Source organism: Gadus morhua, chromosome 4, assembly GCF_902167405.1.
Source record: "Gadus morhua chromosome 4, gadMor3.0, whole genome shotgun sequence".
NCBI lineage: Eukaryota > Metazoa > Chordata > Actinopteri > Gadiformes > Gadidae > Gadus > Gadus morhua.
The window spans coordinates 23,920,159-23,934,678 of NC_044051.1; the positions used below are offsets into that span (position 1 = coordinate 23,920,159).

Genomic DNA, 14,520 nt, shown 5'->3' on the forward strand with positions numbered 1-14,520 from the left:
AGTTTACGACAAAAACAACACAATTTACGGCAGCTCCTTTGCCGCATGGTTTTTAGAGCCATGTAAGGATTAGAGGGGGAGGTCGATAGCAACCACCATAGCAACCATGACGGTCAAGTGACTGGATGCAGCCCCGTTGAAAAAAATAGAATACCACCCAACACACTCAGGAGATTAATGATATTTGAATTATTATGACCAAGTCTTTATTTGCATGGGTTTACATTTCGTTCTGTGTAGCATGGAAAAATCTGAGAAACACTCCCATTCAGAATGCATTGGTTTACATTTCGTTCTTTGGAAAACGGTTCTTTAGTAATAATATTTGAGGGAATTTTGTTGTTGTTTTAGCAGCGAAATACACCGTGTGCGTGTGTGTGTGTGTGTGTGTGTGTGTCTGTGTGTGTCTGTGCGTGCGTGTGCGTGTGTGTGTGTGTGTGCGTGTGTGTATAACACGCTATTTTATGTTGAAATGCGACGTAATCCAGTGTTCACGAAACGTACACTGTCAACGTATGCTTTTGGCGACTGGGTTGGCTCTCAGATATACGTGTTTCTAACAAGATGATATCATTAAAAGTTACATAAAGTAACAGTTTAATAACACAAACGCAGGAAGCACGTGAGCTGCTAGTTAGGCGAAAGCAGCGTCCCTATTCCTAACAACCTGACGTCGTTGAAACATGCGAGCGAGCCGATCAAATCCTAATAACTATAAAACTAAAGATCAGACACAATCACTGACTGAAGATTATGCAAGTAAAAAGAATATTTCTCGCTAGAAATGTTATTAGAAACACGTTTAACGGTGAATCGGTCCTAAAATATTGCATTTCCCATTCAGATAATAAAGATTAATAAAGATCATACACATTCACTGACTGAAGATTATGTAAGGAAAATGTACATTTCTCGCTAGAAATGTCATTAGAAACGCGTTTAATGGTGTATCTCTCCTAAAATATTGCATTTCCCATTCAGATAATAAAGATTAATATAAGCTACGCCGTGTTCCGGAGCCGCGGGGGATTCTGGGAATTGGGGTTGTCAGTTGACAACTGGGGCTTTTGTTAACTTGTTTTGTTGTTAGGATTAAGTGGGGTTAATGGGTTTGGGATGTTATGTGGTTGTGTGTTGTTCTATTAACATTGTTCGTGTGTTCATTGTTGTCGACACCGTCACCGAGAGTGACGTTACCATCGTTTCGTGTAGCTGTTCCGTGTTGAAGTCTCGTTCAATAAAAACCAACTCTCGTTGTCGAGCGTTCAATAAAAAACAACTCTCGTTGTCGAGCGTGCCCCCCCCTACAAACGGTGTCCCCCCCCCCCCCCCCCCCCCTCCCCTCAACAAACGTGTCCCCCCCCCCCCCCCCCCCCCCCCCTCAACTAACGTGTCTCCCCCCCCCTCCCCGGTCAACAACAGTCTACCTCCCCCCACCCCCCCTAAACAATCGTGTCCACAATTTGCCGCGAAAGCCGTGAAACCCAAACCCCGAAACCCGCCTCCACAGTGGCACGGTATAACACGCTATTTTTTACGTTGAAATGCTACGTATCCAGTGTTCATGGAAACGTACACCATCAACGTATTTTCTTGGCGACTGGGTTGGTCACCAACCTCGGTGTTAAAATGGACCCACAACTTAATTTTGACACCCACATCCAACACCTCTGTAAGACAGCATTATACCACCTCAGGAACATCGCCAAACTCCGCCAATCACTCACCCTGGCTGATGCAGAGAAGCTCGTTCATGCCTTTGTCTCCTCCAGGTTGGACTACTGCAATGCACTTCTCATTGGGATCCCTGGCAAGAGCATCCAAAACAGTGCTGCCAGGGTCCTGATGAGGGTGCGCAAGCATGACCACATCACCCCCATCCTGAAATCACTGCACTGGCTCCCTGTCCCACTCAGAATTGAGTACAAGGTCTCCCTCCTCACCCACCAGTGCCTTCACGGACTTGCCCCCCTCTACCTTCAGGAACTCCTCACCCCCCCGACAACCTCACGTACACTCCGTTCAGGATCCACTCACACCCTCCAAACCCGACATACGAAGCTGTGCACCATGGGTGATCGGGCCTTTTCTGCTGCTGCCCCTAGACTATGGAACGCCCTCCCTGACCACCTGAGGGCTCCACAGACTACAGCTCTTTTTAAACGGAACCTCAAAACTAGGGCTGTAACGATACGCGTATCAAACCGAAAATCGCGATACTCAAAGCCACGAACCTGTCTCGCGGTGTGAGAAGGCAGAAGCGCGATACGCCCTTTCTAACTGTGCGGGCAAATTGTCCGATTGAAATTTGCTAATAATTTGTCTAAATAATAGTCTGCCGACAGCGCCCCCTCCTATCGATGCCGTAAGTATGCGACTGAAATCCTCCGTGGCTACGGAGGATCGCATTTCTCCACAGCCGTCGAAGTGCTCATATGCGATATGAACGACATTTATCCAGAGGGGGCCTGTGTGATCCTGTCTCTAGTGTTTTGTGTGATTTGACTGGCAGTTTGTCTGCTTGTAGGTCGGAATGAAGCGGCCACCGATTATTGACAGGATGGGTACTTTATTCTACCGGACTCGTTCGCTTCTTCACTAGACACACGCGCTACCGCTCGCTCTCCTCGCTCGTCCACTCACTCGCTGACGTCACTCACACACGCATACGCACATTGCCATTCTGGCGCACACATGCTACTCGTAACGCCTCGTTATTGCGACGTTCATGACATTCAGGTTTTTCTCCATCTATTGAAAGTTAGGCTATTAAACATGTTGCATTCTATACGGCCTGATTATGTCATTATTTACGCTACATAGCCTAATAAGAAGTGCTAATAAGGATATTTGACTAAACCAACCAAACAGTTGAAAAAAGCATCCTCCCACACGTTATTTCTTTATTAATTTAGCTATACTTTAATAGTATTCTTTCTGTTCAAATCTGTTCAGTGTTCCAAATTATTTGTTATTAAATGTTACATTAAGTTAATTGGTATAAGTGTTGTTTAAATAAAATGCTTTTTAAATTTAAAAAAATCGTGGGATGTATTGAACCGTGGGTCAAAAAATCGTGATACAAACCGAATCGTGAGTTTGTGTATCGTTACAGCCCTACTCAAAACCCATCTCTTTAAAAGAGCATTTAGCTAAACTTTCTTTGAGGTTCCCCCTTTTAATCGTTTTTTTTTTTCTCTGAAGCACTTTGAGATTCTTGAATATAAAGTGCATTATAAATAAAATTTAATATTATTATTATGATGTTGTAACGTGTGAAGTCTACATTGGTCCTTCGCAAGTGTTTACTGGTGGTCAGGATTTGGCAGATGCAATTCTCCTCTGGGCGCTTGTTTTTTTCTTCTTTTTTTAATGCAGCATAACATATGCTACCAGCAGCCCTTGCTCGTCTTCAAAAGGCTGATGCTCAGTACCTTGTTTCATTTTGTACCCCCTTTACAGTCTGGCATTGTTTGTCTGGTAAACTTTGTTGATGTCAAGATAAGTGTTAAATTGCCAACACTGTTCTTTGTCCTATGTGTATTAGTATTACATATCCCGAGCCAATACCCTGGTGTTTCCAACGCCGTTTTGCAAAACAAGCCAAAACACAAACTGTGGTTTTCAACTTTTATTGTTCGAATAGGATTTTCAACACCTGACAATACACTGTAGAGCATATTGTAATGCAGCGTTGAATGGATGAATAGCTTACATAAGGGTACCCAGCACTTTTCAAACCACACTCAAGCTTATGATTATTGTCCCCACCACTTCTAAAAACAAACTGACGCCCTTGCCTGTGACCACAATCAATAGTCTGTTAATTACAGTGGTGCTGTCACCTGATTGCCTCATCAACAGTGTTCTCCTTAATCATTGGATTTTCTCTCGAACACGCAATTTACAATTCTTCCTGCGTTTGTGTTTGTGTACAAAGTCCCATGTGAACCAGAACCTTGTCTCTGTTGTGTCCTAGCCTCAGAGGTGGTATTCAGAGACCACAGCGGCCATGTGGTCAAGCTCAACGTCGTCTTGAACGAGACCGAGGTGCTCATCAGGAACAAGACATTCGTAAGAACTCTCTCTCTTTCTCTCAATCTCTCTTCACAATCATGACAAAACAACTATTTGGCTATTAGGGTGTTTTAATCAGAGGTGTCAAAAGTATTCAGATTCATTACTCAAGTAGAAGTATAGATACTAGGGTTCAAAAAAGACTGCTGTAGAAGTTGAAGTATCAACTCAAGCTTTTTACTTAAGTAAAAGTATGAAAATAGTGGTTTAAAAACTACTTAAAGTATTAAAGTAAAAGTAATGTAAGGGGAAAAAAATGACATTAAGGACAAACGCTTAGGCCGCGCCACAAGGGCCTATCGAATTAGCATCAGCTTTTTGGCCAAGTATGCTCACAAATGGAAGGAATTTGGTCTCTGCATGCATCCCAACCGTGAATTAGTGACACACACAGCACACTGCTTTAGCACACTGCCCAAGTTCCCCCCAAAACCATTTTTCTAAAGGCTATTTAATGACTATACTGTTAATGTTGAAAAAATTGGGATGCCCCTTGTTTCAGACACATTTATGCCCATTGAAAATGAACGGATATTAGTACAATGCAAATACATTAAAGAACCATATCTGTCTACTACTGAGCATTAACATGTGTTTCATGGAGTGGAAATATGATGACTAGTTCCCTGTAAGTATTTTAATGGTGCAATAAGTCACACTTCAGAGGCATGTTATCAAAGCCTTTAATGGGAATGTAAATATCCAAGCTTAGCTGCAGGAATTTTTGAGGTCAACGGATGTAAGGTAACGAAACACACACGTCCTAGCGGGCCAGCAAAGCACTACCCGGAGTGGGCTGCCACAGTGCACCAGGGGAGCTTCAGGTGCCTGCCTCGAAGGCACCTCATCTGTAGATGATGACGTAGGAGAGTGCTGCAGTACAATTCCATACATCACCCACACATATTTTGGGTACCAGTTGGGTTTCGAACCTTCCATCCTCCTGTTACAGGTCCAACTCTTTAACCAGTACACCACACATGCCCACGACAACAGCTGCCATGGCGTTGCCATTTTTTTACTTCGGAATAAGGTGGATAGGCTACCATGAAATTATTTACTGAACTTTTTCCACAAACAGCATTTCCAAATTAATAAACTGATAAATGCAATAAGATATATACAGATATATGCATGAAAAAATAACTTGATTACTTAAAATAAATAAACTATGAAATGTAAAATGTAAAAACAAAAAAACAATCATCATGTATACATTTCCCTCACCTGTCATAGGGGTCCAAATGATGTCCAAAAAATGTATCCAGTTCAAAGATGAAATGCTAGAGCTACAGGAAAACTAATGGTACAGAAAACAACTTGAAACAATAAGAAGTAGTATAAAAAAGACTATAAATAGCCCTTACACGGAGGTCCAACAGACGTCAACATTAGACGTCACCTGGCGTTACAAAATAAACCATTCAGTGGACCAAAATCGGACAATCCAATAATGACACAGAAAAGATGTTTCTCCGACGTCACATTGCCAGTGGGATCATGTTTACAGATCCTGCACCTGTCATAGGCGTCCAAATGACGTCCAACAATTTACCCACTTCAAAGGTGAAATGTTTGAACGCCAATATGACGTCCAAGTTGGGTCGTGGTTTGACATCCAAATAGTGGACCTAGTTTGGACGTCAAATTGATGTCCAGAATTGGTCATGGACCGATGGACCAGATATAGACATGATCTTCACGACAATCCAACGTCCAATGTTTAGCGCTCTACGTCAAAGTTCTCAGTTCACTGTAGTTTCTACTCATATACTACTACTTAATAACCCTGCCGATGTGGAGCATTCCTAAATGCAGAGGTTTGTTGTGTTCAGAGTAGTGTCAGGTGTGATGTGTTTAATGTAGTGTGTTTACTGTAGTATGTTTACTGATTTCGTTAAACCTCCAGGTGGATTTCAGGGCGGTGAAGTACTCGCTCTCTCCTGATCTGAAGTTCGCCCTTGTGGCCTATGATGTGACCCAGGTGAGGTTATTATTAACTACTTTTGTTATTATCACTATTAATAACCAAATGATTTATTATCATTATTAATCACTACATTCTAACAGAATAGTCAAGGTCAAGGTCGGATGTAAAATGTAACGTAAAAAAACGACGGAATCAGAATAAGAATCAGAATCAGAGTTACTTTTATTATACTTAATTGTACTTAAGTACAAAAGAGTAAGAATCTTAGGCTTGGTTCCTCAACAGCCAAATAGAAAATATGTAAAAACTGTGGATGCAGTGGTAATATTTGGCAATTTAGCAAGCAGGAAATAAATATATAAACATAAGCAAACAAGCCGTTCTTCATCCTACTAAAATGCGCACACACACATACACACATACACACACACGCACACACAATCATATACACTTAAATGCTAATTAATCACAATCACACGGTCACCTACATGCACACGCCCACACAACAGAACAGAAGCTGTTTGTAAATTGTGCATGTGAGTTTGTGTGGCCATGTTTATGTAAGTGTTTGTGCGTGTGTTTTCCAACTGCACTGGGTTGGTCCGTATGTGTGTGTGTTGGCCTTAAGGCTTTTGGGCATTCATGTTTGTGTTTCTATTTCCGTGTGTGTGTGTGTGTGTGTGTGTGTGTGTGTGTGTGTGTGTGTGTGTGTGTGTGTGTGTGTGTGTGTGTGTGTGTGTGTGTGTGTGTGTGTGTGTGTGTGTGTGTGTGTAAGCGTGCATGTACGTGTGTTTGTGTGTGCATAGCCGCAATTATATGAGGAGCCACCTGGGACATAATTCATACTTGGTCTTGCACACACTATTATACTGCTTTTACATGTATGTATGAGAGTGTATAGTCGTGTATGTGAGGGAGTATAGTAATGTATGTGAGAGAGAATAGTAGTGTGTGAGAGAGAGAGTATAGCAGTGTATGTGAGAGACTATAGTAGTGTATTTGAGAGAGTATAGTAGTGTGTGACAGAGCATATACAGTAGTTGGGTATGTGAGAGAGCATAGGAATGTATGTGAGAGAGTATAGTAGTGTATGGGAGAGAGTATAGTTGTTTATGCAAGAGAATATAGTAGTGTGTGAGAGAGTATCGTTTTTTATGCAAGAGAATATAGCAGTGTGTGAGAGAGAATAGTAGTGTGTTTGAGAGAGTATAGTTGTTGCTGGAGGGAGCTCTAGGTAATGGAGGCAAGCAACATCATCATCAGAGCTAACTATGGTGTGCTCCCATCTCCAAAAAACCTCAACCAGTGGTATGGCAAGGACCCAACCTGTGCCCTCTGCCCAACCCCAGGGACTCTCAAACACATCTTGACCGGTTGTAAGACAAGCCTTACACAAGGCCGCTACACCTGGAGGCACAACCAGGTCTTCAAGAATCTGGCAGCAGCTTTGGAGAGCAAATGGAATACCACAAACTCCCTGCCCCTTAGAGCAACAAATCCCATCACAGCACCAACATTCATCCGAGAGGGACAGAAAAAGCCCAACCATCCCCCTCCCAAACCAGATGCTGGGCAGCTAGCCAAGGCCCGGTATTGGAAGATGCTAGTCGATATTGGCCATCAACTAATCTTTCCACCTGAGTTTGCAGCCCCCACCCTTAGACCAGACATGGTACTCTGGTCCCCTTCACTGAAGTCTGTCAACATCATAGAGCTCACAGTCCCATGGGAGAATTCATCTTAAGAGCCTATGAGCGCAAGAAACAAATGATGATTCTTTGTTTATGGAAGATATTATAGTAGTGTGTGGGAGAAAGTATAGTTGATTATGCAAGAGAATATAGTAGTGTGTGTGAGAGATAACAGCATTGTGTGTGAGAGAGTATAATTGTTTATGCAAGAGAATATAGTAGTGTATGTGAGGGAAAATAGTATTGCGTGAGGGAGTATAGTAGTGTGTGAGAGAGTTTGAATGAAACGGAGCACGCATTATGCTGCGTTATGTGAACGCAGCATAACAGAATCGCTCCTCTGTCAGCCAATCAGAAACTGAGGAATCAAACTCACTTCCGTTTCAGTAAAACTCTCTCACACACACACAACTATACTCTCTCACACACACTACTATATTCTCTTGCATAAACAACTATACTCACTCACACACACACTACTATACTCTCTCACATACAGCACTATACTCTCTCACATACACTACATTTCCATCTCACGTACACTACTATACTCTCTCACATTCCCAACTATATGCTCTCTCACACACTACTATACTCTCTCACATACATTACTATACTCTCTCACATACGCGACTATACACTCTCATACATACGTGTAAACAGAGTATAATAGTGTGTGTAAGACCAAGTATGAATTATGTCCCAGGCGGCCCCTCATACAATTATGTAGTTCTTTGTTCATTCATATGTGTATTTGTATCTGCATATGAGTGCGTGTGTGTCTGTGTATGTGTGTGTTTGTATCTGTATAATGTGGCAACCCCGGTCGTCGGCGGCTGTGATTCTCAAAACAAACGCTCAAGCAGGGTTGCGGTGCAACGGTTTTATTACGTGCAGCTCACCAAAGAAAAGGCGAAATCATACAGTAACTTAGGTTTCTTCCACACTGGGGAAAAAGGGGCGAGGGGTCTCCGGTTCCGGTCCGTCGGTGAGGTCAGCGTGGCTATCGCTCCCGGCTTCTGCCGCTCAGTCCGCGACTCCACTGAATGGTCTCCAACTCGGCTTCCCCCGTCTGGTGCGTGCCCGGCCCCTCTGCCGTCTCCTTCCGCCAGGTGATCCCAATGCCCATGATTCCCCGGGATTGCTTGGTGCGCGATCTAGCGCAGCCGCGCTGAACGGGACACATCTCCCGCGGACTACCTGTCCGCGGAGAGGGCGCTGTTCAGGCTGCTGGCGCAGTTCGTCGAAGCACGACGGCGCGGGGTTGCCACAATATGAGTGTGTGTCTGTGTGTGTGTGTTTGTATCTGCATATGAGTGTGTGTGTGTGTGTTTGTATCTGCATTTTAGTGTGTGTGTATGCAGGGTCGTCCCTAGGAATTCTGGGGCCCCCGACAGAATTTGGTTATGGAGCTCCCCCCCCCAACCCAAAAATATATATATATTTTCAAAGAAAAATACAATTATATATAGCCTACATTTTTTATATATTCATTCTCATTTTATAATCATTAAATATTGGGTAATACTGGGTCAAAATTGGGTAGTCATTATCATCAGAAGAAAATGAATAACAACTGTATAACAACATGATAAACCTACCTACTTACCTAGTCTACTTTGTACAATTGATAGTTAGTTTGTATTTAGTTACACATTTACCTGTAGTTAGTATAGACAGAAATAAGATAATAGACTGTGACAGTGCTGCTTCTACTTAGACTGTCCTCCTTCTCCCCTTCTTCTATTTCAACCTCTCAACCTTTCTACTCATCATGGCTTGAAGAGGGCCCTGACTCTAAGATACATCATATATTCAGAATATGTCTCATAATTATCTGAACATATTAAACAATGTTGTCAACAGTCTATTTGATTGAATCGAGCTGGGCATGACTAAATATGTATTTGTATGTTGTGATGCATTAGCCTACAATAAATAGCAGCTATTAATCTGAGGGTAGACTACTTGTAATTGTAGCTGACTTAAAACTTAAAAGTCAGCTAAAATGTAAGTATCCTTAATTTAATGTCTGCTAATATTGTAATGCAGCCAATCAAAATATTCAAAATCTGTTTGCATAAATGTTATTATCATGCTGACAAGCAGTATGGAATGTTAATCATCGCATTATCTCCATTTATTACACTGGTCTTTTCAACGTTCCGTTCACTTGCATGGGCACTTCACAACTTCCGGCGGTCAATTATTTTTGGATAATTCATTGGCAACGGATGAATAATGACCGCTATCAAGGTAAACAAAATGACTTTTTGCCATTGGTAACACTCTGCACGTAGTCCGGTAACTTGTCAATGTAATAAGCAGGATATGTATCAACCCAAGCGCTGTCGGTTGCTAAGCGACGACGTCAACATCTTGGGCGGACTATTTCTCTGCTGATCAACACTATGAATGCTGATAACAAATACATTGTAAATAAATTGTTTCGTTTTGGCAAGTAGCCGTGTAATAAGCGGGATAATGTATAGAACTTTGCCGGTCATTATCGTAAAATAAGCCCCTTCATGGCGAAGCAAGACACCTCCGCTGCGCTTCGGTGTCCTGTTCGCCCTGTCGGGGCTTATTTTCTCGATAATGACCGCCGTTCTATACATTATCCCTTACTTATACCATGGTCTGGGTGAATACTCGATTCTGATTGGCTGGAGGGTGTAGGTTAAAAAGTGTTAATTTACACCTAGGAAAGATGTAGACCCTATGAAGGCCACGTTGCTTGGCAACGCCTGCATACTGGAGATATTAATTAATCCGTTCGACTTGTAAAAATAATCTAGGCTTTTTGTAGACAGGTAGGCTATTGGATATCATGATAATGGTAATGCAAACGATCTTTTCAGTTTTATCATCCAGTGCAGGCTGTAATTATTTTAGCCACAGTAGCGCCAACTGCTAGGCTAGGCTTGTTATCAGGTTGTTGGGAAAGTGTAGAGGAAGGAATATACCTTTCTTGATAAAAAACTGGGTGACGAACTGTCGACCACTTTGAGCTCTTTCCTCTCTCTCTTTCCTCTCTTTCCTCCCCTGACAACCTGACTTCTTCGTTTCACCGACCGGGATACACACAAACTGACTTTAGACTGCTAGTTTAAGACACTAGCAGTCTGCACTTGCTTCACAACGATCTGCCTGGCTGCTACTTTGCTCTGCAGTAGCGTAAGACTTGGGCTGTACCAAATAATGACAAATGAGAGGGGTGATAACAGGGAGAAAACTTTCTAATGTATTTGTAAAAATGGAGAAACAAATCACAACAAAACAAGGAAACAAACCACCTTAATTTGATGATTTAACCCGAAAAATAAAACTTTTTCTTATTTATTTTTGCATATACTTTTAATAATGTGCGACCCTGGAATCATCCTAATTTACCCCCCCCCCCCTAAGGACGTCCCTGTGTGTATGAGTATGTGTTTCTGCATGTGTGTGTGTGTGTGTGTGTGTGTGTGTGTGTGTGTGTGTGTGGGTGTGTGTCCATAAAAGCGTGTGTCTCCGTAAGTGTATGCAAGTTTGTGTGTCTCTGTCTATGTGTGTGTGTGTGTGTGTGTGCGTGTGTTTGTGTGTGTGTGTGGGTGGGTGATCACTGATTTCAGCCACCGCTCGTTCCCAGGTGGAACTCCTGCTCTCCCCCCAAGCCCCGCGAAAAACACTGCAGTGTAACTGAATCCTCCCCCCCCTGCGACATTATCACCCCTCCGACCTCATCATCCCTCCATCCTCTCCTAACCCTAACCCTAACCTCCTCATCAACTCTCCCTCCTCATCACCACTCATCACCCCTCATCACCCCACCAACCTCATCATCCCTCCCCCCTCCTCATCACCCCTCACCCCTCTGTCCCACAGCAGAACTCAGCTTTCTCTTTCTCTGAGTTTTATCAGAACAAGGCAAAAGTACTTAAACAAAGACAAGGTCTTCATTTCCTTCTTTCTGTTGGTTTCTCCCCCCCCCCCCACATCCCCCGTTCCCCCCACCCTGTCTGAACAAGATGTGTTCATTTATTTAAACATAAAATAGTTCAAGTTAACAAAACAAGATTTTACCTTATATTACTTATTTTATTAAAATTGAAATCAAATCAATAGAATCAAGTAAGAATAACTATATCTAGGGCTGCTGAGTACTGAGAATGTTTTGAAAGGCGGCAGGATAAAAACGATAGTTATTTAGCTTCTTCCTCCGAGTGGTTATGGAGATAGTTTGCTCTGGGCGGCAGCAGACAACACTAAATAATGAGTTGCTCCACCTCCTGGAGGAGATCTGGGTTGTTTTTGTGTTTAGGTATATTATATCTATAATATATATCATAGATAGAATAAATATTATATATCGCCTTGCAGCGTCGAATCCGCATTAATACATGAAGGAACCCTTGCAATGTCGGTTTACTAAGCTGTAACGTTGTTGCCTGATTGTCCCAATATTAAAGGGGACCTATTATGCTTTTTCGACTTTTATGACCTATAAACGTTGTTATAATGATTGATAGTCATGTTTAACCATGCACAAAAAACGATGTAGATTTTCGGGAAACTCTTCCTCTCATCTGGGCGCTTTCAGCCTTTATCTGTCAACGCTGGGTTTTGTCCTTCTCCGCCCCCTCGCCCCCCTCCTGCCAACCCAACTTCGTTGTGATTGGATACCTTCCTTGAAGCGCGCGCGTGGGCAGATTTGACCAGGCATATGGGGGCGCGGCAGGAGTGCCTCTACGTAGATGATTTCCCGGAAATGTGAACAAGTGAATCGCAAACGTTGTCCCGAGTGTTTAGCGCTTTGCCCAGCCACTCCAGACTGTCCGCAGGGAATACGTTGAAATGCATGTCCGTCATTATTTGACACTTTAGTATGGTTAAACATGACGATCAATCATTATAAAAACGTTTATAGGTCATAAAAGTCGAAAAAGCATAATAGGTCCCTTTAAATATTTTACAATATTAATATTATAGTGTTTTTACAATCTTTACAAAAAAAGAAATGGTTTGCCGAACAACAGCTGTTTTGCATGGGGTTCACAGGGCAGTTAACAGCAGATCTGTTTCTGAGATTAACCCATCACATTTGGTTCTCTGATACCCTTGAGCTGTCCCCACCATCTGCCCGCCTTTACCTCTGGATGAACTTGGATTCTGTAAAGAAAGCCAACAACTTTTCTGTGGTGGTCGACATGGATGGCTGTATTGGTTTCCGCTTCAAGATCACAAACTTCTAAAGAAATGTCTCCTGCTTCTCTAGGTGTATAGATACTCCTACACCGCCTCCTACATCATCTACAACCTCCACACCAGGTAGGTGTACTGCGGAGAGACTCCCCAACCTTCCTGTTTTGCCCGTTTGTTCCTCGCTGCTCATGTTTATGTTCATGAATCTTATTATATAATATATAATAATTACATCTTATTGTGCGTAGGCGACGAGTACAATTCTTAGAGTTGGTTCAACGGCCACATTGCAGCAACAATACAAAATAAGTAATAAAGATAAGTAGAAATAAAAATATGTAAAATTAGTAGCAACATAGATCACAATAATAAATAACGATAATAAAATAAAAAAAAGTATATAATAACAAGATAAATTAAAACAGTGGTAAACTGTGCACACTAATATTTATGTATACCGTGAGACAGAGTTAGAGAGAAGTGCAGACTGGGCGCTATTTTTTCTGTTTTTGTGTGTGTGTGTGTGTGTGTGTGTGTGTGTGTGTGTGTGTGTGTGTGTGTGTGTGTGTGTGTGTGTGTGTGTGTGTGTGTGTGTGTGTCTGTGTGTGTGTGTGTGTGTGTGTTTAATATTTTGTGTTTGATATTACTGTGTGTGTGTGTGTGTGTGTGTTTGTGTGTTTCTCTGTGTGTGTGTGTGTGTGTGTGTGTGTGTGTGTGTGTGTGTGTGTGTCTCTCTCTATTTGTGTTTGTGTGTGTTTCTCTATGTGTGTGTGTGTGTGTGTGTGTGTGTGTATATGTTTCTCTATTTGTGTGTGTGTGTCAGGGAGGTGTGGGAAGTGAGCCCTCCAGAGGTCCAGAATGCAGTGCTTCAGCACGCAGCTTGGGGGAAACATGGCCAACAGCTGGTGAGGATCTGATAATGTGTCTGTATTGTTGCTTTTGTGTGTCTGTCGTATTGACCTTCCCTCCCTCTCTTTTCGACTCTTGTGTGTCTATATATACGTGTGTGTGGGTGTGTATGTGTGTCTCTACGCATGTGTCTCCGCGCATGCGTTTGTGTGTGTGTGTTTCTGTGCATGTGTGTTTCTACATCTGTATGTGTATGTGTTTGTGTGTGTGTGAGTGTGTGTGTGTCTTTGCATGTGTGCCTCTACATATGTAAATGTGTCTGCGCGTGTGTGTGGATCTGGACGTGTTTGTGTGTTTGTGTGTGTGTGTGTGTGTGTGTGGACATGTCTGTGTGTGTCAGCTGTACGTCTTTGAGAACAACCTGTACTACCAGGCTGACCTGCGGGCCAGCACCTTTAGGGTGACCTCATCAGGGGCCCACGAGGTCATCTTCAACGGCCTCGCTGACTGGCTCTACGAGGGTCTGTAACACACACACACACACACACACACACACACACACACACACACACACACACACACACACACAGTGGGCGCCTGGTCTGTGATGCTCAACAGTGGGATAACCAATCGGAACAGAAACAGGCAGAATCAGGGGGTGAAATCAAACTTATGACATTTATTTATAAAGGTGCGGGGAAAAGGGAGGGGTAAAAAAGGCAACTCAAATCTTCACCGGGTCGGCGGTTGATGTTAGGGTGCTCTGTCTGGCTTTTCCACTAGACTTGG

The 14,520-nt window shown here is 42.8% G+C and overlaps 1 protein-coding gene across 1 annotated transcript in view; it reads left to right on the forward strand.

The window, feature by feature from the left end:
• Window positions 1-14,520, forward strand: part of LOC115541697 (inactive dipeptidyl peptidase 10-like) — a 254,281-nt gene that overhangs the window by 84,233 nt on the left and 155,528 nt on the right. The window contains exons 4-8 of the mRNA XM_030353542.1: window positions 3,980-4,074; window positions 5,987-6,061; window positions 12,956-13,008; window positions 13,706-13,787; window positions 14,132-14,252. Of these exons, the coding sequence (XP_030209402.1) occupies window positions 3,980-4,074; window positions 5,987-6,061; window positions 12,956-13,008; window positions 13,706-13,787; window positions 14,132-14,252 (426 nt within the window). The remainder of the gene's footprint in view (window positions 1-3,979; window positions 4,075-5,986; window positions 6,062-12,955; window positions 13,009-13,705; window positions 13,788-14,131; window positions 14,253-14,520) is intronic.